Here is a 24,665-nt window from a genome sequence, read left to right as displayed (position 1 = left end):
CTTTAGTTCATCAACAACTTTAATGCTTCTTGCCATGTAATATAACATATTCCCAAATTCTGGGAATTACGATGTGGACAGCTTTGGGGAGCCATTATGTTGTCTACCACAAGGTGACTGAAAATAATCATCAGAAACCCTTGAATGTTTTCCCAGTTCCCAGTTGAGAAACTGCAACCCTCATGCAGATATTCTTTTTAACATTCCTGTGTCTACTCATGATGAACCTGCTTAAAATACTCCTCCCAAGTCTGGACGTCTGTAAGAGAAGCACAGAATAAGTAGAATAAGTAGGAAGATGTCTGACTCAAATGCACATGCTATTGGTCCACGAGGAGAGAAGTGTTGGATCTGCAACTCACAAACACAGAGCCATGGCTGACAGAGAAGAAAGTTTAAGAGTCCCCCTGCTCTGTTCTCTATACCAATCCTCCAATTTCTACTTGGCTGTCTCAAGAAGACAAGAAGCAAAAGGGCAGCTAACCAAAGCCTTTGATCATCAGATACATTCCTGCTGAAACAAGCCCAGGAATACAGTTTTTGACTATCAGGCAGAATCTGTTTCCTGCCTATGTTCTGCCTGGTTTTTAGTTGTTCTGGTCCTTGGACGTTGACCTCAACCCCTTGAATCTAGAGCTCACTTCCAGCCATCCAGTATCACAGTACCCCATGCTCCTTTCTAGAGTCACTTGCTTTCCTCTTGTAGCCTTTTGACTTAAAGCCTACCCTACATTCCTGTCTGGAGCATTCAGTACACGGTCCTGGGAATGCAGGGATTAAAGAAGGCACAATTCTGTTCCACACTGCAATTTCAGCTCAGTAGCTTGACTCTCAACCCTGGCCTCTCCTGACTGGCACTCCTTCTGACTTTCCTAAGCTCTTGATAAACAGTCCAAGTTTCAGATTCTGCCAAATAGAGTTCTACAATGATTTTACTAACAAGTGATTTTGCATTATTTTACTCATCTCTTTGGGTGCGGGTGCTCAGACTTTCGCCGAGAGCAAGGACTACCAACTCTTACTCAGAGTGGGGGAAAATAAGGAGATTTTAAGTAGATTTTCAGCTTCTTAGAAACCAGTCTTGGAGGATGCTGAATGGAGGCTGATGATGTCCGTCCCTTAGCTAGACCCATCAACAGTAAGGCTCTAGGTGAGCTGCCAAAGTCCCAAGGCATCAGCACACACTTTCCTTCAAGGCCTTCACAACATGTGTGGAGCCTGGGCCAGAACTCTATGTGGGCAGAGCTGTTTGATGAATGACATGGCCATCTGGGGTCTCACCCTAAATTCCTCAATTGCTGTGTGATTGACGGGCCTCTCTCACCTGGATAATGGGGCAATATCTGCCCTCATAAACTTGCTATTTTGTTACTAGTCGAAGCCCTAGGAAAAGAGCAGCTTTCATATAGGAAGTTCTGTTCCAATTACTGTGCAAAGTGACAATAATTATCCCTAACTTTAGAAATAATTACACTATTATATGAAGCTGTTACTAAGGAACTGTGGAAGCTTCTGCATCCATCACTGTTATTAAAAATCATTAACATGTTTATTTTGTTTGAGGACTGACAAATTCTGTTTGGACAAGAATATCAGAGGACAGTAAGAGTACCATTAGCTTAGAGTTTCTTGTACAGTAAAGAAAAAGTAAATAAATAAATAAATAAACCCAGCAAGGCTGCTCAGCTGCCCCAAATTCAAATCAACAAGGCTGATCTCTTCTAAGTATTTTTCAGTTACCTGTGAAACAGGACATCAGTAAAGCTGCAAGGACCCTGGGCCCCACTCTGTGTGAGGGAGACAGGATTTGCTGCTGCCAGCATTCTACTGATCTCAAAGGTGGGTCTGTAGTTAGGACCTCATCAGCGGTTTTCAACCCGATCACATGTTAGAATCTCCTAGGTACTCCCGAGGGAACATTTAAAAAAGTATTTACCAGAGACCATCTGATGGAATGGCTCTGAAATGGGGTCCAGAACTTACAGATTCCAGTAAGACCAAGTTGAGATCCTCTGGGCTGTACTTAATACTTCAACTCGGGGAACAAAGGGAATCTCAGAGAGCAACTGGATTTAGAGGTTGATGATCAATGGCTTGTACGACAAAGATGGGAACGGATCCACCATACAGAAATGACAGGAAAAGGTCTAAGTATCATTTGCTTATCCAAAGAGAGACTACTAAGGTGATAAAGTGTCAGAAATGGGCAATGGGCAAAGGATTCATTTTAAGACCAACATTTAGAAATGCCAAAGATACTGTTAAGCTCCCAGACCAATGACTGGTGAAAATGGGTGCCCAATGTTAACCCCAAAATTCAACAGCATGTAATGGCTATATAGCTGCACTGTCCAACACAGTAGCCACTAGCTACATGTGGCTTTTTAAATTTAGGTTAATACAGGGCGCCTGGGTGGCTCAGTCGGTTGAGCGTCTAACAGTTGATTTCAACTCAGGTTCTGATCTCAGGATCCTGGGATCCAGACTACCTTGGGCTCGGTACTCAACGCTGAGTCGGTTAGTTATTCTCTCTCTCGCTCTTCCTCTGCCCCTCCCCCCACCCACTCACATGCTTTCTCTGAATAAATAAAATCTTTAAAAAAATAAAAATTTAGAACACAATTTATCTTGAAAATTCAGTTCCTCAGTGGAACCAACCACATTTTTAGTGCTCAGGTGGCTAGTGGCAACTGTCTCAGATAAAGAACAGTCCCATCACCGCAGCGTTCTCATGGTGGACAGTGGTCTACAGGAAACCTTCCCAGAGGCAATCCCTCCTATATGATGCCTTATGATTTATTCATGTTATCAAGAGTCCACTGATGTGTTAGCACGAAGGGAACATCTGAAAATAGCAGATAATCATTTGCAAACATGCATTACGTCATTGGAAAACCTCGAAGAGAGTGAGAAGGAAGTCAAAACACCCACTGGGGGCAGTGCACTGTAGTGGCTTCCCAAAATCACAGATAATTCAGTTGGAGAGTCTCTTGGTAAATCTAATCCATACGTGCCATGTGATTTCAAAACAGGGCCAGAGTGGCTATGAGAAGAACGCTATTTCCTAGTTGCGAAGGATGTGTTAGTACAGTGGCTGACTTTTGGTAAAATTCAGAGAGATTCTTGAAAAATACAAAAGCTACGGTTACTTTCAAGAGCCACTGCTGTTGTGTGCTTTGGGCAAAATAGATCACAACATGAAAGCCGGTGATCAGTACCTGCATCCTATTTTAGGTTTTAAAGAGTGCCATAAAACAGCAGACCTGGAAGGAACTTTGGAACCATTGAGTCCAACTCCCTAATTTTATAGACACGGAAACCAAGCCACAGCAGAGTCAGGGCCGATGTGCTGATTTCCTAAAATTGGCATGCCTCAGGAACCATTCAAACCCAAGTTTCTTGCATTGAATTTTCTAGGTCTGTTTTTTAGCGATAAATACACAAGATAGCAGGTATGTTGCTCTCAAATTTTAAAAAGACCATTCACCATTGAATGTTGCTTAAGAGAATGACGCACTGGTAAATAACACAAACACCACATCTCTTAGTCCTTCAGCAAGTCCAGAAGTGCACTTCTGTCACGTGTCTTTGTGGAGGCCCTGGATCCTGGTGTCGGTGCTCCCCCAGTTCCTCAAAAGACACCAGGGAACCAACAGCCCTTTAGGTGCAAATTTCAAGTTGCTTATCTTCTGTGTATTCCATATGGCAACGTTCCCAACTCAGACTTCTTGAAGAATTCTCCCATGACATTTGTTAAAATATAGATTCTGAAGCCCCCAGCCCAGAGGATCTGAATGGAGTGGAGGGAGAGCCCAGGAATATGCATTTAACCAGCACTGGTCATTCTGGTGTAGGCAGTCAACGGCCAGTGAGGCCCAATTTGCCCAGCACAGCCCTGGTTTCCACCTGTTTACATGCCTCGCAGTATAATTAGTAACAATCCTCTTTTCATGTCAAAACTGTCCCGGCGTGGACAATATATGGTCCCCTTCCTCTGATCCATGGATATTTTGAAAAATACCATTAAAACTATTTACTGTTAAACAGCGCCTTTGTTTTGCCAACTGGATGTTCCCCGCTACCAAGAATCCAAACAATGTACAACTCCAATGGATCATAAGATCTCAAGTAATATCCTTGTCCATGCCCAGCAACTTAGAAAGGTGCCTGGTGCTGCTCACTTAATAAATTTCAGGATGTGAGTAGAAGATGAGGCTCAGAGCGCAGGAAAGGACCACACGGACACACAGTGAATGACAACTACCGTTTTATTGTTCGATGATGTTGGTACAGAATTGTCCACGTGCTCCGGGACTAGCGTGGCTATGACACACACCATGCACGGCTCTGCAATTCACGGGGAACATTTGCCAAGCCATACGCTTCTCTGGCTGTGTTTTTTCTGACAACTGCAACAACAGAACACATTTCTCCACAGAATGTGAGGCTGCAAATGACCTCAAACCAAACGCATCCCTCACTCATGGCAGAGTGTACTAGCCAGGCCACAGAACAGCACAGAACACGAGGGGGCTGGATTTCACTCTATGAATCACAAGGCAGCTCGTGAACACTGGACACACGCATACATTTACCACTGTGGCGAAGGGGGACAGATGCACAAAGTGAACCAGGTCAAGTTTGGACTTACAAATACAAAAACTGTATTGAACTTTTATTTCATTTAATATTCTTCTCTTGTCACATCAGCTATGATTCCCAGCGTAGACACCACTTTTGTGCGTCAAAGAGTTATGATGAAAAACCGGCCAAGCGAGTAACTTTACATTTAAATGCAGCATTAGGTATGTTCATGATGCTATACTGGACCCTGCAATGACTTCTTTTATTTGGTTCAAGCGTATCTTAAGTAGTTGCAACTTGGGTGCTAAATCTGGAAAATATTTAGGGTACAAGCACCTGTGTACTTCTGTGCGGACGTGAACTTAGAGCGACAGATGAAGCAGCCGTTACCTCAAATGACTTGACCTCCGAACCCGGCAGAGACGCTGATGCTGGTTGGTCAGAACACTCAAGCCGGGGCGCCGCTCTGTTAAGCGCGGGTCGCGCTGCCGGGGACGGGCTGAAGCGCAAAGCCAGGTCTGGGTCCGAGGGTGGCTTTCGCCTCTAGCGCACAGCAGCGTAAGAGAATGATCGCTCTAACGAGGAGCATCACGGAAGCAGAGGGGGCACTAGAAAGCGATGCCCCCCCAACCCTGAAGTCCACTTCAATTTTTAAAATACTCAATACTTTCTATTTTCTAGGTCAACCTTGCCCTGGCTGTCTACTCAGAGTCAAGACACATTTAGGTTTGGTTTAGGAATCATCTGAAGCATATGCACAATTACTGGGTCACAGTCACATGGTAGCACTAGGAGGAACTTTGAAAAGTGAAAGGCAAGATACCAAGGGACTTGAGGCGATGCTCTCCCTGATAAAAGTTCTAGAAGTGGCGAGGTAAGAGGGAGCAGATACGCGATCTTGGTCCAGCCCCTTCTATTTTCCGTTGTGCCGTGGCTACGCCAGCCGGGCCAACTCTGGGTCCTGATAGCGCTCAGCGAGCAAGGCGGTGAGGCCCCCCATTCAGCCCGATCCCTCTTCAGTGGCAGGCCGTCTCCAGCGTTTTCAGATCCCCACAGTTACAGGCTTTAGCTGTAATTATTCTCAAGCATTTCTTCTATTGAAACACATCGGAGAGTAACCTCAACAATTTTTGAGATAAAGGCATATACACCAGTTCTTCATATAAATATAGTGCCCTTTAAAATACTGATTGAGGTTTCCCATGGTTTTAACAGTTCAAAGGACAGTAATAAAATGGAATTTAGAAGAAAGGGGGTACCAGGATGTTACTATAAACAGTAGTATGAAATCTTCTACTCATCCTACTTGTTTTCACAAACGCTTCTGGTGACACAATGTTAGCGCGGCTAAATGGAGAATGCCTTTGACTTCCAATCAGGCTGAATGTTCGTAATTGTCTTTTTAACGTCTGGCATGTATGAAGAGCCAAAAGAGAGTCAGAATTGAATGTTAGGATTCTTTTTCCTTTCTCTCCAAAAGAATCTCAAGGTAAGAGTATCTTAAAACATTAAGTAGTTCTGTCAGTAATAGGCATTCCATTCTTAGCTTGCTATTTTTGACCAGATTGGAAGGCAAAGAGGAACTAGAGAGCTGGGGAAACAGCCCCAAGCAGGAGCTGGATGTTCCTTAATACTTTGCTAACCGTGGGGCAACACACTGCTTGCAGTATATATGCTCCGTGACATTTGTGCGATTTTGGCCCATTCGGAAAAGGTATGCACAGAATTCACATTGGCAGGCCACTTTTAGGCTGGCGAAAGTTAGAAATAGTTAATGGAATGTTCTTTTAAATAATACTTTATTATCTCCAAAAGACTTGATGCCAAGAGAAAACAGAATCCAGTAGAAAACTGGAAAGTCAAGAAGCAAACTTAGCAAGTAAAATCAAATTGCAGGGGTTTTCTATGAACACCTCAGATAAGTAGAATGGACACCTCCGTACAGCCACGAACCAAAGGACATTCAGGTGTCATTTACTCTGAAAAGGCCTAAAGCACATAGAATCTGAGTGGTGATAAGGGTGAGGTTCAAGTTTCTAGGGTAATCTTGTGTTCCTGAGATGACAATACTTTTGAAATTCTATTTCTAGAAATTTAGACGAGAACTATCAAATCAGAATACATTGTGATACAGTTTCAGAGATTTGCACGGGGATTCTTATGAAAGGCTATTCCCTGAGACATGCAAGCATAGTGAAAAATGGAATTCTCAGAGTACAAAAAAATATAACATTTAAAGTCATTTTGGTTTCTCTACTTCTTCCCTTGAAAGAAATTATTAAAATAAAAAGATTTATCTTAATAGCCTAAGCTCTTTATGTTTTACCTTTCTAAAAAAATTTCTTTTCATTTATTGAAAGGCCAGGCACAGCAGGGTGCTTTCACAACCATTCTGTCCCCTCAGACTTCTCTTCAAAAGATCACTTCTTTAAAGGTACAGAAATAAAAACACAGTTCTTGCGGCTGAAACAAACTTTGTGGAGTATTGAAATCATTAACTGCATTTTAAAGAATGTGGTTCCATTTCCTCCCTTTTGGAAACTCTAACACGAAAAAGTTTGGCAAACATAATGGAAACCTAAAGTGATTAGAACTTTTAAAGAATGCAATTGCAATTCTGTACTTTTGGAAAGTATGAAAAACAAATCCAAAATACCTCTCTATGTAAATTAAAGCTCAAGCCACGGTATTCAAAATCAAAATGATTTACATAATCTACTATACTTTCTGTTTTTGTAGTAATTAACCTTCCTGAGACTGATTTTGTTCTCTTTAGTGTTTGCTCAACTAAAGTGCTTAATAAAATTTCTACAGAATATATTACCCTCTCCATAGATGAGTATTATTTTGAACTACAATCTGACAAAAATCTAACTACATTTAATTATGCTTGATTAATCCAAATGTCACTGAGAGATTTATAGAACAGAGAAATATTTTGCAGGTTAAGTACACACTCTTCTCACTGTGAGCTTCCTGGACCCAGTATCACCGCCAATCTACTACTTGGTTCTCTAACTTTTCCCAACACCCCACGAAAACCAAGCCCAAGAATCTAAACTGGGCTACGGGACTCCAGGGACGAAGCTCCGGTGCTCTGGAGAGCTATGCAGGCTCCAGCAAGGGCGGGTGTCCCTTGCAGCCAGGAGGCAGGAGGCGTACTGCCCCGTAGAGGTGACAGGAGAGCCAGGGAGTCACCGCGTTGCATGGGCTTCTGGCTTATATATAGGGCTGCGAGGACACCCATGCTGCCATGCAGGCCAGAAACCATAGCAGAGATTTGTTGGGTGCTTTTGGCAGTGAGGCCCTAAGCTGCTTTTATTTACATGTAAATAAGACAGTTTAGAGGGTGACAAATTAGCCCTGCCCAGGGGAACAATGAAATTCACCTCAGTTCCTGCTCCTGTCCCGGTCCCTCGGTCCCTCGACTCTACTCTCCTGCCCCTCGACTCTACTCTCCTGCCACCGTGGGGCCACGGGCCACAGTGGATGCCAACAACTGAGAGCACCCGGTGCGGCTCTGCTGTTGCCTCTCAAACCACAGAGGGCCACTGTGTCATGACACAAAGAGCAGCCCTTGTCCCAGCCACACGGACGCCACATGGACCCCATCGTCGGCATCGGGCAATTTGGGTCCCTGTTTTAGAGACCGACGAGAAAGTGGAATAGGTTTCTAAGGTGTCTGTGACCATGATACTGCTGTCATTTTTCTTCTCTGCATTTTTGGGGGTGACCACGGCTAATGCCAACCTGAGGGCTTGAGAGGGAAGCCTTCTTGGGCAATCCCTTCCGCCTCCTCTAAAACCAGTGTCCAAGTGCTAAAGAGGGTCTCTCCTCTTGACAAGTTGCTATTTTAACTCCAGCAGCCTCATCCCCCTGTTGTAAGTAAATTATGATTTCTTAGGTCCTAAAAAGACCCCTGCAACCTGTCCCTGCGCTTTGGTTATGAGGCAGCAGCAGCGCCCACCATTACATGAACGTGGACAGTGAGAGCCGGCTCCTCTCACCTGACCAGGGTCCCCCCGCCATGAGGAGAGGCAACAGGCCCTGGGGCTCCGCATACCTAGAGGCTGGCTTCCCCCCACCCCCGGCCCAGGCAGGGTCCCCTGCGGAGCTGCGCTCAGAGCCCAGCGCACAAGATGGGACTCTCCCAATGCCCAGGGGTAAATACAAAAATGGAAACAACTCTGGAATCGCCAAGAAACACATCTAAGAAACACGTCTAAGAAACACATCTATCCACAACGAAAATAACATTTATAGAACCTGGGGCCCCTCAGCTCGCCCCATGTATCCCCTTCCTGGCTTTATTTTCTCCATTGTACTGATCTGTTTCACTTTACTTCTCTCTCCACTGCACCGGAAACATTCGTTTCGTGTCTTGTCAGTTTCCCCTACAAGAACGGGTCGCGAGGCAGGGATTTCCGTTTGCTTGATCCCTGCCACATGCCCAGCGTTCCACACAGTTGCTAGTGCACCACAGACACTCGTTATTGAAATGGAGGAACGAGCACAGCTTCCTATTCCATGACTCCTCCGTCTACCGCTTTCATTTCGCTCATCCCTGACACGTGGACCCGCATGCAGTTCTCCAGTTCGCACCCTGACTTCTGGGGAAGGAAGGCGCTGCGAGGTGGAGTGTGGTACCTAGAGCGAGGCTGTCACTCATGCTCCCTGATCGTTACGCTGGCCTCTGAAGGTGAGGAAAGTCCGCCTGGTGGAATATGCTGGCTGCTGAGGAAAGGACACTTCAACCCGACAAACGGCCCCACGAAACCCCCACCCCAACGTCCACCTGTAAAAGCACTTTGGAAATATGAATTCGTGTGCCTCTAGAGTAGGCCCCAGACCTATGCACCATCTCACAGTATATTCGGGAATAACAAAAATAATCCTGATGAGGACTGCATTCCCCTCTTTCTCAATGAACCAAATTTTCAAATGGGCTGAAATGAAAAGACCAGTAAGAAAATCTGCATCACAACCATGCTCTCACCGGGGTCAATGCCCTCCATAAGACAGCTGGACTAGCAACCTGTTCATTGAAAATAGCTGTTGATAACTCTGTTATCAATAATCTGTTGATAACTCTGATTAGGTGCTAGTTTGAAATACTCTATCATATTTAATTAACTAATTAATAATTGTCAGTGGCTGATAACTTCTTAAGTTCATTACCACGTCCTCTATTTTCAAAGCAGAAGGTACTGATACCGCTAATCAATGGAACAGGAACCTGAGTTAAAAGTTATCTTTCCACACAGAACAACAAACAAAAATTCTGTATTGATTAAGTTATTAATGGTTCTTTCCTGCTAGTGACACTGGTTTCTTCTGTTTACTTTCATACAGATTATGACCATGAAGGACATTATCTTCAAAGTCAATGTTTATGCACCTGGACCCCGGGGAAAGATGGCAGAATAAATGCATGTTTATATAAGTGCTCCTGCCCTTCAACACACACATCCAAAAACTGAAAAAGAAGCTGTCCATTATGAAACTAATAAAAGCCACCACCCCATACCAAGGACTCCAGGGGGAGTGTCTGACAGATACAACGAAGTGGGAGACTAATCAGAGGAGCATTCTCGCATTTGACCACAGTTGCTGGGCAGTTCAGGAGAGGTTGCCAAAGGACTGGACCAATCATCTGTTAACCTGGAGAAACAAGGACCGGCGGCAGTCCGGAGAAGCCCTGTGCACGCTGTGCGGGCTCATTTCCACAACCACACCTGGGAGGGGAGGGTGAGACATTGGGTGCGGCATCTGTGCGTGCAGGAGATAAAGAGAACCTGGCGGGTGGGGTTGGGGGCAACCACACAAATCCAGATACAAAGCCTCCAGACTCCTGCTAGGGCGACACCTAGTGGAAGTGGGGAAACTCAAGCAGGATTCCCTTTCCCCCGCAGTGAGACCTGGCGGCCCCAGGGCAGAGGACTTGGCAGCACCCACGGAAGGCACTTGGAAGACAAAATATCCCAAGGAGGCTTTGTTTCACTCCTCATGCCCCTATATCCAGCTCCCCAACTGAAACACAACAGCCTTCACCCTTACAACCCAGCAATATCGCTTAAGTCCTAAGGCGACCATTCAAACGCTTCTCACTTGAGAAAAGAGGAGTCGAGGAGTTTCCCCTCACTCTTCTTGGGCAGCTAGGACTGGTTCCATGCAAAGACAAATAATAAGCAGAAAAACCCATCATGATACTTGTATAATAATAGAAGAGCAAAACCACCAAAAGAAAAGGAAGGAAGGAAGCCTAAGACAAACTAAGTAGGCTCTAGAAACAATGCTTTCAGAAATCGGAAAAATTGTAGACAACACAGTTCAGCCTTCCAAGAAATGAAACAAAGAGTCAAAGAGGACAACATAATGAAAGAAAAAGCTGGCAGAGCTAAGAAAAGAAAGACATCAAAAATAAAACCGTAACAGAAGTGAAACTCACACTATGAACAGCTAGGCCTTCCATCCACACTGCGGAGCACTTGAGTTAGTGACACGGGAGGGTCAGACCCCATAGAAAAAAATTCACAGCAACAAGAAAGACAAGGGGATGAAAGCAACCAAGGGAAGAGAATGTGAAGGCCAGCTGACACAGAACCAAGACAGGGACCAAGTTCTGAGGAAGAGAACAAACTGATAGGACCCGCAGTGAGGCCCGAATGTCAGTGCACACCGCTCATCATGGACCAGAAAAAGCCAACAGACAACTGTCAGTTCTGACACAGACTTGAACAAAGCCATGACCTTTGAGGATAAACAAGAGGCCCCAAGTATGCAGTACAAACAAGCAGGCCATCTACAAATGGCGAAGAACAACCTGTCCGGACTGAGGCTTCTCAGGACCACCAGACACTAGAAGACAATAAAGCAAGGCATCCACAGGATTGAGGGGGAAAGAATGTGAGACAAGAATTTTGAGAAGCAGCCCAGTTACTGTTCATCAGGAATGGCAAGAGTAGCGTGTTTGTGAATATGGAAGAAAATCCAACCGGAGCTGTAATCCGGGCCACTGAAGGATAAAAGCAAGGACTGAAAGTGGAGTCTTTGTAGGAAAGGGCTGGCAGTGAACATGGAGTTAAATGAAACCTAGAATTAAGTCTAAATAACTCTAGTAATTACCTACAGCTATACCTTCTAAGTTGCCTGTCTTTCTAGGTAAAAGCTGCCAAATCCATTTGATTATCTCCTCTATCTAACTATGCCAAAACGAAAACACACAAAAGAAAACCTCTCCTGAATGCAATTCTCTTGCCCTATAGACACATTTTGGCTTATATCTTAACCGTGAGGGTTAATATACCCAAGAAATTCCTCAAAAGCAATGATGCTGGTTACCCGCTGCACCACTGAGAGCACAGGTCTAGGAACAAGACGACCCAACTACTCACCTGGGTCCTTCCATTCACCCCAGCAAAGCGAAGAACTGCTTTGGAACGCATGTGAGGGTCGGAAGCCACATTCACATGGCCCACCGCACAGCACACTGAGGATCAGACGGGAGGCTTTCTGTGAAGGCTCTTTGGAACCTCTAAGCAAGGCTGCAAAATCATCTCACTTGACTGGATGGAAAGAATCCAGTGTACTAAAGAACCAAAATCAGATACTCAGAGACCCAAAAAACAAAAACAAAAACAAAACAAAAAAAACCCAGATGGTTCCTGTGGGTCCATCCTTACTTCTTTCCTTTCCCTTCTCTACATCTTGAAGTCATTTCTCAGCCCTGTTAATAGGAGATTCAGTATTTCCACAGCTCCTGACTTGAAGTGTTTCTACTTTGGAAAGAAAAATAATTGAAGAACGTGGAAACACAGCCCCCCGCCCAAGGTAAATGTCAGTTTTCATTTCTTGATTCAACTACTATTTATTAAGCCTCTACTACGTGCCATGAACTAGTCCAAACAGTTGCTGCAGTCCCTTAATACTAAAAATTGAGTAAATGAGAGCGAAACACAGAGGAAATGGGAGAACTGATTGAATTTAGCTGAAAAAGGTCGATGTCTATTTATTTTACCAACTCTACGTAGTAATTTGGCCATTTGTTTCCACAACCCGAGTAAACAGCCAGAGGGACGCACCTGGGTTCGGAGAAGCACATACAGGCAACAAGAGAAGAAACAAATGCGTGGGCCACTAAGCTGTGAGAACACAAGATGTTCCCGCAACTCTTCTTACGGTTGCTCTGGGAGCGGAGTTCAACTCTTAATGCAGAAAGCAGACGGGAACGCCAAGACTACTGGGGCGGCTGGGTAGGAGTGAGCCACAGAGTCCATTAGTGAAAGGACTACCAACGAAGTCATGAGAACACTGAAAGAAGCCTTTACTTTTGAAAAGACCTGTGAAGGGAAGAATGTGATAGGATTTTCCCACCCCTTCCTTCCTTTCTTCAAGCCTTACACGGAGCTTGGGTTGGGGGCGGCTAACAATCTCCTCAACCACATGGCAAAACATTGCCAGAACAAGGCAGGAGGGAGCAGGCCTGAATTTGTGGCCTCCATCCCGCGACGCTGTTTCCTACTGAAAGTATAAAGGTGTATGTTTAGGAATGGAAGCCTAGTAAGATAATGACATACTATCCAACGTTGGTAAGAAAGCCAGCGACTTTAAATGGAAAGGGTCATTACTTTCACATCTTTTACACAAGGAATCAATCCTATGAGACAGCCCCATCCCCAAGACACCGACTCAGTCCTTCAGCCCGCAGGCTTCCATGTGGACATCCTGTCCCCTCTCTCTCTGAGTCCATCTGTCTTTCTCTTCTTTGATGGATTAGATGAGTTCTCTGATGGGATCCTTCTGAGGATGGAAGAGATGGGACCCGTCTAAAGATGAGGGGAATGACCATGAGCTCAGGGAACATAATGAAATGAAACAAAATCCGACTCAGGGGAATGAGGAGAAAGAGCTGCTCTGGCTCACGTGCAGCTGGTCAAAGCACAACTCTTCCTGGGAAGGCCCCCCGCGGGGACCCCCGGTGGGGCGACCGCACCGACCCACCAGGCACTGAGGGAGGGGAATACTTTACAAAGCACAACTTTCCCAACAGCGTGCTTCACACTTAAAAATTGGATGGATGCATTTATATGGGCGTCAAGAGAAGGCAGAAACCAAGGTAGATGATATGAAAAATGACAGTGAAGGGAAACACATCCTGTGGAGCAGTATAAATTGTGCCTTTAATCCAGACTCTTGGACGGCTTCCATTGCTGAGGGGTCAACACAACCTCGCTTCTCTTTCCTCACCCCAAAGCCTCTGCCCAGTCCTGCTTTCAGCAAAAAAGCAAAGGAGTATGAAAATCAGATCGACAGTTCTAAAACTGGCCAACAACTCACAAAAATGAAAATTATGAAAATTATTTTTCAAAATCGACAAGGAAGACCTTTTCCCTTCAAAAGCCGATTTTATGATGACTAACGTGGCACCACACAGGGACTTGCAATTCCTCAGAAAACGACAAAGGAACAAAATAAAATAAGTAGACTGGCAGCATTTTTACATAGCATAAAAACTCCACTTCCCACTTTCACAAACTCAGTAATGACTGGAAGGTAGTTTTTCACTTAAGATCTCTGAAACCAAGTGGTTAAGTGAAAAATCCCAAGACGACTTTTGGAACGCTTTAATTGACAGAATGGAAGTACACAAATGAATTTTAAAATAAAATCAATGCACTGGAGAGTAAGAGCTATGGTGAAAGGAGCCGCACCTCACTCAGATCGGATGGAAGAAGGCAAAAGCTGAAACCACAGAGTGAGAAAGGACGCATATGGGAGAGGAAGGGCCCCGGGGCGGAATTACCAAGACACGCTCCGCTGGTGTCTTCAGCTTCCAGATCACCCAGGCCTTAGTTGGTGGTTTGGAAAACCATGGTGTTTGGTCACAAAGAGCAACAGCAGAAACTGGCTGTATCTGGAATGAGGAAGAAGCTTAGAATCCTGGGGAGAATGTAGACATTCGACTCTATGACGAGGAGGAGGAAGGTATGAGGGCATCAGAGCACTAACAAGGCCCTGAGCTCTCTTACGACAGGCGCCAACCAAACCACAACAATGTACTAGGAAAAATTGTTCAGGTTACTACTTTAGTGCGGATCTGGAGCAGCTACAGGAAGGTTTTTGTGGAAAAGGTCCAGATCATATAGAGAAATTACACATTCAAGCACTGGAGTAACTATAGTGCCTTGCTCAGAGTTGGTGGAAGAAAGGAGTTCTCTCTGGTTGACTTGCAGAAGATAATCTTTCTTCTCAGAGAGGATATGAGCATTCAGTTCTCTAGAAAGTTCTATTAGTCTTGATCTTGTCCCTAAAAAAAAAATAACAGGAATAGCCAGTGAGCTGGAGTACAACCTTCTCTATTTAACCAAGATTTACTCAGAGCATTTAGTTATAGTGATAATTCAAAAAGCTTTGCCTTGGGCACCTGGGTGGCTCAGTGGGTTGAGCCTCTGCCTTTGGCTCAGGTCATGATCCCAGGGTCCTGGGATAGAGCCCCACATCGGGCTCTCTGTTCAGCAAGGAGCCTGCTTTCCCCTCTCTCTACCTACTTGTGATCTCTCTCTCTCTCTCTCTGCCAAATAAATAAATAAAATCTTAAAAAAAAAGCTTTTCTTAGAATTATTCTCTGTGGTTATTACAGAAAAAGAAATACCATTTATTACTTATATGTACTTTTTAAAAAGACTTTATTTATTTATTTAAGAGAGAGAGACAGCAAGAGCAAGCACAAGTAGGGGGGAGGAGCAGGGGGAGAGGGATGCGGGGCTCGATCTCAGGACCCTGGGATCATGACCTGAGCCGAAGGCAGACACTTCACGCTTCACTGACTGAGCCACCCAGGCGCCCGCCTATACATACCTCAAAACAGTTCTTTACTCTCAGTTAAAAACCTGATTAGAAATGAGGAATGAGTGCTAATGGGTACAAGATTTATTTCTGAGATGGTACAAACGTTCTAAAATTAGACAGTGGTGAGGGCCCCACACTCTGTGAAGACACTAAAAGTGTACATTTTAAGGGGGTGAATTTATGGGATATGTGAATTATATCTCAATAAAGCTGTTATTAAAAATACCATTAGATTATGATGAGTACCAGGCGATGTGTGGAAGTGCTGAATCACTATGTTGTACTCTTGAAACTAGTATCACACAGCACATTAACTAAATGGAATTAAAATAAAAACTTTAAAAGCCCCCCAAAAAAGAAAAAGAAAAATCTGATTCGAAAATACATTTTTGTAGCATTTCTCATTCACCTCGTGAGTTTACCGTAGCTACACTAAATATTTGCCCAAGATCACCACCAATTACCCTATTTGTACAATTTAACAATTTTAATAATCAGGCTAACCATTTTCCAATTTTAAATATTGCTTTCTGCTAAAACTTGTTTACCTAATACTATATTAGAAATCAAGACTTATAATTAGTATACAACCCGCTAAACTATTTAGAGTTTTAAAATGGCATTTAAAACAAGACTCAATTAAAGCCAGCTTTTTACAGTCCAAACAGACCATATTATTTATAAAGACTGCTTCTGTACTACCCAAACAACTCCCTCTAGCAGAGCAGTAGCTTGCACAGTGATGCCCAACATGTCACCTGCCGGACACAGAGACTGAAAATGAAATCAATGGAAATGGATCCAATTGTTTCAAGGTGGTTTAGCTCAGTCTTGGCCAGGGATGGCGCGTGTATGTCTGCGTGCACAGCCACGTGTCCGCTTGCACTCACGTGCACAAACCAAACTCCTCTGTGTTTCATCTTTGAGATGAATGACTGTGGCAGCAATACTGTACAGAGGTCCCTCACAATACTTCCATAGAGACAAAAATCAGTAGGGATACCCTTTATGGCATTCATCAGAAAAGACCAATGCTACTATAATGGGGCAAAATCGAAAGCTATTATCAACTGCATTTGCATACAAATACCTTCCTGTTGCATTATGTTAAGAATCAAGATTAAGAAGAGGTGTGCTCAATTACAATACATTGGGCTGGGATATTGCAATGTTAAAGTCAAATTGAAAATATCAATACAAACTTATGGTTTAAAAATATGCATTGTACATGGGGCGCCTGGGTGGCTCAGTGGGTTAAGCCGCTGCCTTTGGCTCAGGTTATGATCTCAGGGTCCTGGGATCGAGCCCCACATCAGGCTCTCTGCTCAGAAGGGAGCCTGCTTCCTCCTCTCTCTCTCTGCCTGCCTCTCTGCCTGCTTGTCATCTCTCTCTGTCAAATAAATAAAATCTTTTTAAAAAATAAATAAAATTAAATTAAAATATGCATTGTACAGTTCTGTCCAGAAAAATGGAATAGACAAGATATAATGTACACCACCAACTTCCAGATTAAGGTCTCTAACACCTGTTAGAGGCAAACCGGACTCCTTGAGGGAAATGGCGGATTCTAGGATGGAGGCAGGGAAGGTAGAAGATGAGACCGCAATATCATCTTGGGCCAGAAAAAGCTTTCAAAGTTTTAGCAAAGGAAAACCGAGGATCTGACTCAAAATAGTCACCAGTGGCCAAAGGTGTGCAAATTTAATCATCAGAAAGACAGCTGCTACAGGCAGTAACACAGTGGACCTCACAGAGATCTGCACACAAAAACGAGTACATACCACATGTTCCTTTTAAGTTTAACAAGTGATAGTCAGTTATAAGAATGGGTGACCAAGTCAGAAGAATGGCTACATAGTGGGGATGGTAAAGGGGTAAGTGTCTGATTACAAAGGGGGGGGGTCTTTCTAGGTGCTAGAAATATAGATGTAAAAATGTGTCAGGCTATAAACTTAAGACTTGAGCACTTTGTGTGTGTGTGTGTGTGTGTGTGTGTTTAGTTCTAATTGAAACGTATTGAAGGAAATTCTACACTATCCATAATAATGCTCAAAAAAGTGAAAGCCAGAAACTCATTTGTTACCATTTAAGATGGATTTTATTTCTACTTCTTACCTTCAAAATTGCTAGTTAAAGGGAAAGATTTAAATTCTTATCGTGCTTTGTCAGGAGGAGCTGTACTTCAAAAGGGACCTAAATGGGGGTGCCTGGGTGGTTCAGTTAGTTGAGCATTCAACTCCTGGTTTTGGCTCAGGTCACGATCTCAGGGTCCTGGGATTGAGCCCTACATCGGGCTCCCCACTCGGCGTGGAGTCGGCCTGGGATTCTCTCTCTCCCTGTGCCCCTCCCTCTGCTTGCACGCTCTCTCTCTCTAAAACAAATAAATAAAATCTAAAAAAAAAAAGGTACTTAAATGGCCTGTGTTGATGAGGAAGAACTTCACAGGAGAATGTCAGCTAATAAACATCAAAGGAACGGTATTAAAAGTAACTCACCAAAATAACTTATAAACATTAATAAAATTATTGATTCAGGCCATAATTACATTCTCCTTTTTTTTTTCAAAGATTTTATTTATTTGACAGACAGAGATCACAAGTTGGCAGAGAGGTAGGCAGAGAGAGAGGGGAGGAAGCAGGCTCCCCGCCGAGCAGAGAGAGCCCAATGTGGGGCTCGATCCCAGGACCCTGGGATCATGACCTGAACCGAAGGCAGAGGCTTTAACCCACCGAGCCATCCAGGCACCCCTACATCTTCCTTTTTTTAAAAAAGATTTATTTGAGAGAGAGAGTGTATATGCATAAGCTGAGGGGGAGGGGCAGAGGGAGAGGGCGAATCCTCAAGCAGACTCTCCACTGAGTAGGGAGCCCACTGTGGGGTTCAATCCCAGAACCCTGAGACCACGACCTGAACCAAAATCAAGAATTGGCCGCTTAACTGACTGAGCCACTCAGGAGCCCCCAGATGACTTTCTAGTTGAGAAAGGAAAAAACAACTCTACTATGGAGAGGGATCAGTCAGATATCATGGGTCTCACAGTGTAATTCTGAAATAGTGCTTATGAGGTAATCTGAACAACAACAACAAAAAAAATGCTCTTGAATCTTCAGATGAACTTGCAGTTTATAGGAAATACAGAAAATGGGGGAAAGGCTAAATGACACGTTGAAAAAGAAGCCAAAAATACCCAGGTTGGATACTTTTGCAGGACAACTAGGATGGTCTCTCATCACCAAAAAAATATTGTTCTAGATTTAAAACAACTTGAACTCTACTCAGATTGTTATACAATCTAAGAACTGATCAGGTTTGGGCAATTCAGGGAAATTCTCAAGATGAAAATTTACTGACCTGGAATGGTGAAAATGGTTAAATGAAATAAAGCAAGGTTGTAGAAGATTATAAATAATTAGATCTCATTTGGGAGAAAATATATACATATATATACATATATATATGTGTGTGTGTGTGTATATATATATATATATATAGCAAAGTATCTGTGTACATAGCAAATACAGTAAGTCATAAGAGTGGTAATCTCTGGGTTGTGGGAATACAGTGCTTTCTCTTTCCTTTTTTTGTTTACTTACATTTTCTAATTTTTTACAATGCACGTATAGCACTGTTCTGTTAACAAAAGATTATTTTAAATAAACAGAGCCTATACTGTTGCCAGTAGAGCTGGAACCTAATAATAGGAGAAAAAATAATTGGAAACCAAAGGTGGGATTGTTGTCCTTACTACCATAAAGCCGTGAAACCTGTTGTTCTGTGATTAGGTTTCTTTTTTCTGTTTTCCTTTATTTACTGTGGGAAACCACACATAACATTTGCTATCTGGTAAGAGGGTAAGGAATGGCTGTTTTTAAGCGAACAGTTCAGTAGCATTAAGTACATTCACAGTGTTGGGCAACCCCCGCCCCCCACCTCCAGAACCTTGTCATCTTCCCAACGGAAACCCTGCACCCATTAAACACTAACGCCTCATTCTCCCTGCTCTCGGCAACCATTCTACCTTCTGTCCCTATGCATCTGACTTGGCCAGGTACCTCACATAAGTGGAATCATAGAGTATGTGTTCTTTTCTGTTGCATGGATAAACCACATCTTGTTTATCTGGACTGATCATTTTAACTTATTTTCAGATTCAACCCACTCACAGACCTTCCCTAAATGCCCTCCTGTCAAATGTCCTCCTGTCATCATAGGTGATGACAAATCCCAAAACGTACTTTGAAAATCCAGTCTACGGCAGGATAAACCTTGCTCCCTGCTGTTCGTATCTCCAGTGGAAGGGCTACTCTGGCTACCCGGTTCTCGTCGCCCTTCCTTCCCTTAGAGATCACTCTGCTCTTCCAGTGAAAAAGCCACAGAGAAGATCTGGCTAAAGGGATCATCTGACTGGTACATTCTAGGGAATCATCAGATACTTTATAATAGAAAGCAACGTGGGAAATTACTGTTTCGCCTTGTATTTCGAGGCGTCCCTCGGTTCTCTGCTGGGATTGCTCCAGTCATCAGCTTCGGGAGTGGTCTTGTAATGGCGCCACGCGGACTTATTAAAAACCGGAAGTCTCTCAAATGATTCACTGGAAAGTGCCTAAGAGACAAACAAAAACATACACCAAAGGACCATGTGTCATTTTTCTCACATGAAATATTAAACCAAATTTTACTATTAAAACAAGAAACCTTAATGTACATTTTTGGAATTATATTGAAATTACATTTTCATAGTTTACTTAGACTGGCCGGGATGAAATTAAAGCTCCTTTAAAGGAATAGAAACCTTCACTCATTCAAAACCAGTAGTAAAGTACACAAAGCAACCAGAAGAAAAAGCATCTTAATTCAGTTAATACTGCTTTGAGATATTCAATCATCTTGACTCTATGGTCTTAGGCCAAGCACTACTCACTGACCAATCGCTTTCCCAGAGGGCCCATACGGAAGGCCCCTAAGTATATAAAGTTTCATACATATGAAGTTTATAAACATACACCCATAAGGTGATATCAAATAGCATATCATTTAGATGCACTAAGTAATGGTATAACACGTTACATACAACATGTATCACACTACACAGCTGTTAAAGAGAATGAGCAGCTCTGTATGAATGGATATAGCAAGATTTCCAAGCTATACAGGAAAGCTAAAAAAAAAAAAAAGGAAAAATGCTGAAATAATCATTATATAGGAAAAAAATTATTTTCCCCCATCTGTTTATCAATGCAGAATCAACTCCAGGATGCTCCATGAGAACCTGGTACCATGGTAGCCTCAGGGAAAGAGAAGCAAGTGGCTTAGAGACAGCTAGGAAAGCCTTAAGTTCTCCCCTTTGTAGCTTCTCAATTCTGTACTACGTGCCTGTATTAACTACTTAAAAAATCTTCCAAATATTCCAGAGTTTAGAAATAAATAAAAGTCTGATGCCACCAATGCATGAGAAAACTTGTGTTACAGAAGCTTTCTTATTACATCAGCCTATTTATATCACCATACTATGATTACTGAATTCTTGGAAAGCCAGTGAGTTCTAAAGTAAAAGACTAAAACACTTCAGTTTATGAAAATCTGTCTCCTTTTAGATTAGCCCTTTCAATGCTTATGCAATTTAAAAGAAATTGCAAGTAAGAATCATGGCTTTAAAAATCAGTATTTTAGCTTTTCCTTCTCCATGTTCCATATTTTACTATATCTGAGCATAAAATCAAGGGCAGGACACACCCCGGTTTTCCCATAAAACTTAAGTAAATCTGAAATGAATGTAAGAGATGATGCAGTGTTATTTTCCATTAGTTATTAGAACCTAAAGCTTTCAAAAGCAAAGATGCCTTCATATAACTAATAAAGTGCAGTACCTTTAAATAAATGACAGCATCAGTGCCAACTCCTTCCATTGAATAGAGTTTTAGATCTCCTTGGAAATATCTAGCATATAGACGAGAAATTGGCAAGCCATAACCAAATCCAGCCTACAGAGAAAAGAAAAATAATACAGTGAGACGTGCACAAATGCTAACATACTTGGAATGAGGACTACTCAGAAGAGTAAAAGAAATTGTCTTTTAAGAATTTATTTATTGGGGCGCCTCGGTGGCTCAGTGGGTTAAAGCCTCTGCCTTCGGCTCATGTCATGATCCCAGGGTGCTGGGATCGAGCCCCGCATCGGGCTCTCTGCTTAGCAGGGAGCCTGCTTCCCCCTCTCTCTCTGCCTCCCTCTGCCTACTTGTGACCTCTGTAAAATAAATAAATAAAATCTTTTAAAAAAAATTTTAAAAATTTATTTATTTAGGGAATGAGAGCAAGAGAGAGCATGAACAGGAAAGTGGGAGAGAGAATCCTTCAGCAGACTCCCCTGAGTGGGGAGCCTGATACAGGGCCTGATCCCAGGACCCTGAGATCATGACCTGAGCCAAAAATCAAGAGTTGGATGCCCAACTATCTAAGCCACCCAGGCGCCTTGATTAAAAGGAATTCTTAAGTCAGATTTAAAGCAAGGAAGATCCAACCTTTACAATGATGTGTATATTCATTTTATGGCAAACAGTCATTTTCATCCTGTAAAAACACTTCTCTTATGTTTGGAAAACATTAGAAATACTCCAAGTTTTGACTAATTTTTTTTTAGCATTTTTAAGTAAACTGTTAGCATTTTGAAAGCAAATTCCAAATCAAGTGGAATTTGAACTGTTAACAAAACTAAACCACATCATCACAAAGTTCCATTATCAGATTTTCTTGCTCTCTGAAGTGAAAATTAAATGAGTAGCACAAGAGTTCCAATCTACTGGTACCCAGGCTAGTACACTGAAAAGAAAATTTCCTGAGACTCTACTTCTTAAAGTTCTGGGAATGCTGAAATATTTTGCTATACGGTAGGTCACATGTATCTCGTTTTGAGAAAACAATTCCAATGCCCTCTTACATTTTTTTTTTAGATTTTATTTATTTATTTGACAGACAGAGATCACAAGTAGGCAGAGAGGCAGGCAGAGAGAGAGAGGAGGAAGCAGGCTCCCCGCTGAGAAGAGAGCCCGATGCGGGACTCAATCCCAGGACCCTGAGATCATGACCCGAGCCGAAGGCAGCAGCTTAATCCACTGAGCCACCCAGGCGCCCCCCCTCTTACATTTTCATGTCATAGAACCCTGAATGTAACAGGTTGCTGCAAACAGAAAAGTCTCAGACATTGACAAGAACAATAAGAACAAAGGATACTATCTCAGCAAGTCTAGACTAGAGGAGCAGGTTCAGTGCCACAAGCTTTGGCCCCTCTGATGAAATCCCTGGGGTAATGCACTTGTTAGAGCAGAGGTTACACGGGCTTTAGGCTCAGAGAGACATAAGGAGAAATCCACTCTGAGCAGTTTACCTAACCTCTCTGAGATTTCTCTGTCATCTGAAGATGTAATGAAAAGCTTCCCTCGGAGCTGCTCTGAGGATTACACAACCTAACAAGTGTCAAGTCTTGACACAGTGCCAGAGACCTAGTAAAAGTAATTAAATGGAAGCTGCCATTATGGCTACTGCAGAGCCACGATTTTACCAGCTTACATGGATTTCTTCTGTTTGCGAACATCTTTCCTACGTTCCTCCCTCAGGGCAGGGCCTAACTCAGAGTTGGGTATGATGGTGCGCACTGTCATTCCAGGGATTCTGCACTGACAGGATATGGTTGGTGGTGAAGACAAGATATCCAAGATGATGAATGTGGTCACCATAGCAAAGAAACCAGAATATTCCAGGAAGAGGCCAAGGAAATCTGTCTCCTACACTGCAGCAAGGCCCAGAACCTGCCCTCAGGTCTACCAGGGAAGAGCCGAGAATGCCTGAGCCCAATCCTGTCATGGGTGTGAGGAGCCAGGTAAGCCATGAGAACACAGAAGAGGGGTCCCTACCTAGATGGAGTGAGGTTCATCCAGGTTTTCCCAGGGTGTCAAAGAATCTGACAGGATTTGGGGATGTATACAGTTGATAACTGGGACAGAAGCTAGTGGAAATCTTTCTTCAAAAGGAGAGGCTGTATGGGACACGGGAAAGAATGCTGACGCAACCAGTGCCAGCTGTGCCCTAATGAGTACAACGACCTTGGGCAAGGCACTAGCCTTATTTTCTCGTCTATAAAATGGGAGGTTGGATACATAATATTTTAAGGTCTCTTACGTCAATTCAGTTCCATTTTTTAAAAAAGATGACAGAACAGCTGTCCTCAACCTCTCTTGAGACCCGGAATAGAGGATCCATATTCCTTCTAAACAACTGGGGACTTGCTTGTAGTGCTTTTTCTTTTGACATTTACTTAAGTAGGTACCAGAGCCTGGTGAAGGCAACCCCTTTCAGAATTGATCTTTTGAGAATTTTCTTGACTCCTGTAAGCATGACTTCCTCTCTGTTTTCAACATGCCAAGTTAACAAACTCTGTCTCGAATAAATGATGCAAAGTGTTGATTTTATTCATACAATAAAATATAATCTCACATGCTTATCAGTCAAGTAGAACTTGAAAAATGAAACTTAATTTGTACCCTCAACAGTTCTGCAGACTGATAGCTATGTTGCTGTGTTTAATGACAAAGGGTTCAATTGTTGTTTGTCAATTAGAAACACTCAGCAGGGGAACAAAGTGTGGCCCTAGCAGGATCTAAATGCTGCCATGGTAACCTGAGGCTTTTCTCACTGCCTAATAAAGCCTAGACAGAAAGGGCTCCGAAAATGCATACGCCACCTATATGTTTCCTGCTTATGCTGTTTACTATACAAAATTTATTGTATTCATACTTGAACATTCTAATTATATAAACAGATTTGGTGGGGAAAGTTAAAGGCCCGGGGTGATTTGAGGCTCCCACAGCACGTGGTACCCAAGTGCCCAGGACCACGCGGCAGCCCTGTGAGGCTCCTTTGCTCAGGGGCAGGCGGCTCTTAACCTTCCATTCCCTCGGATAGAGCACCCGGCGGGGAGTGGTGCTCCCGCAGCAATCCTTAACCAAAGGGAGGTGCCTTTTCTCTACAATAGGAAGTGAGGTACTCAGCTCTGAGTGTTTCTTAGACAAAATTAGAAAAGAAATCTAAGTCCAAAGGATTGACAAAGAAAGTAGCAGTGGGATAAAATCTCCTTTCCTCCAAATCATGCCGGAAACATTCAAATTCAGAGAGGCTAGGGTAAGGAGCCAGGGAGAAAGGCCGCTCTGCTGGAGTCCCTTCTCAGGTTAATGGTCTTCCCC

The 24,665-nt window shown here is 43.2% G+C and overlaps 1 protein-coding gene across 1 annotated transcript in view; it reads right to left on the bottom strand.

The window, feature by feature from the left end:
- Positions 1 to 4,250: 4,250 nt before the first annotated feature.
- Positions 4,251 to 24,665, bottom strand: part of PDK3 (pyruvate dehydrogenase kinase 3) — a 78,201-nt gene continuing 57,786 nt past the window's right edge. The window contains exons 10-12 of the mRNA XM_032329859.1: positions 21,300 to 21,413; positions 19,896 to 20,035; positions 4,251 to 14,890 (exon numbers count right to left, since the gene is read on the bottom strand). Coding sequence (XP_032185750.1) covers positions 14,860 to 14,890; positions 19,896 to 20,035; positions 21,300 to 21,413 — 285 coding nt within the window. The 3' untranslated portion in view covers positions 4,251 to 14,859. The remainder of the gene's footprint in view (positions 14,891 to 19,895; positions 20,036 to 21,299; positions 21,414 to 24,665) is intronic.

Source organism: Mustela erminea, chromosome X (assembly GCF_009829155.1).
Source record: "Mustela erminea isolate mMusErm1 chromosome X, mMusErm1.Pri, whole genome shotgun sequence".
NCBI classification, from domain to species: Eukaryota; Metazoa; Chordata; class Mammalia; order Carnivora; family Mustelidae; genus Mustela; species Mustela erminea.
Note: the sequence above shows the minus strand (reverse complement) of the source record. Positions and strands in the feature narration are given on the sequence as shown.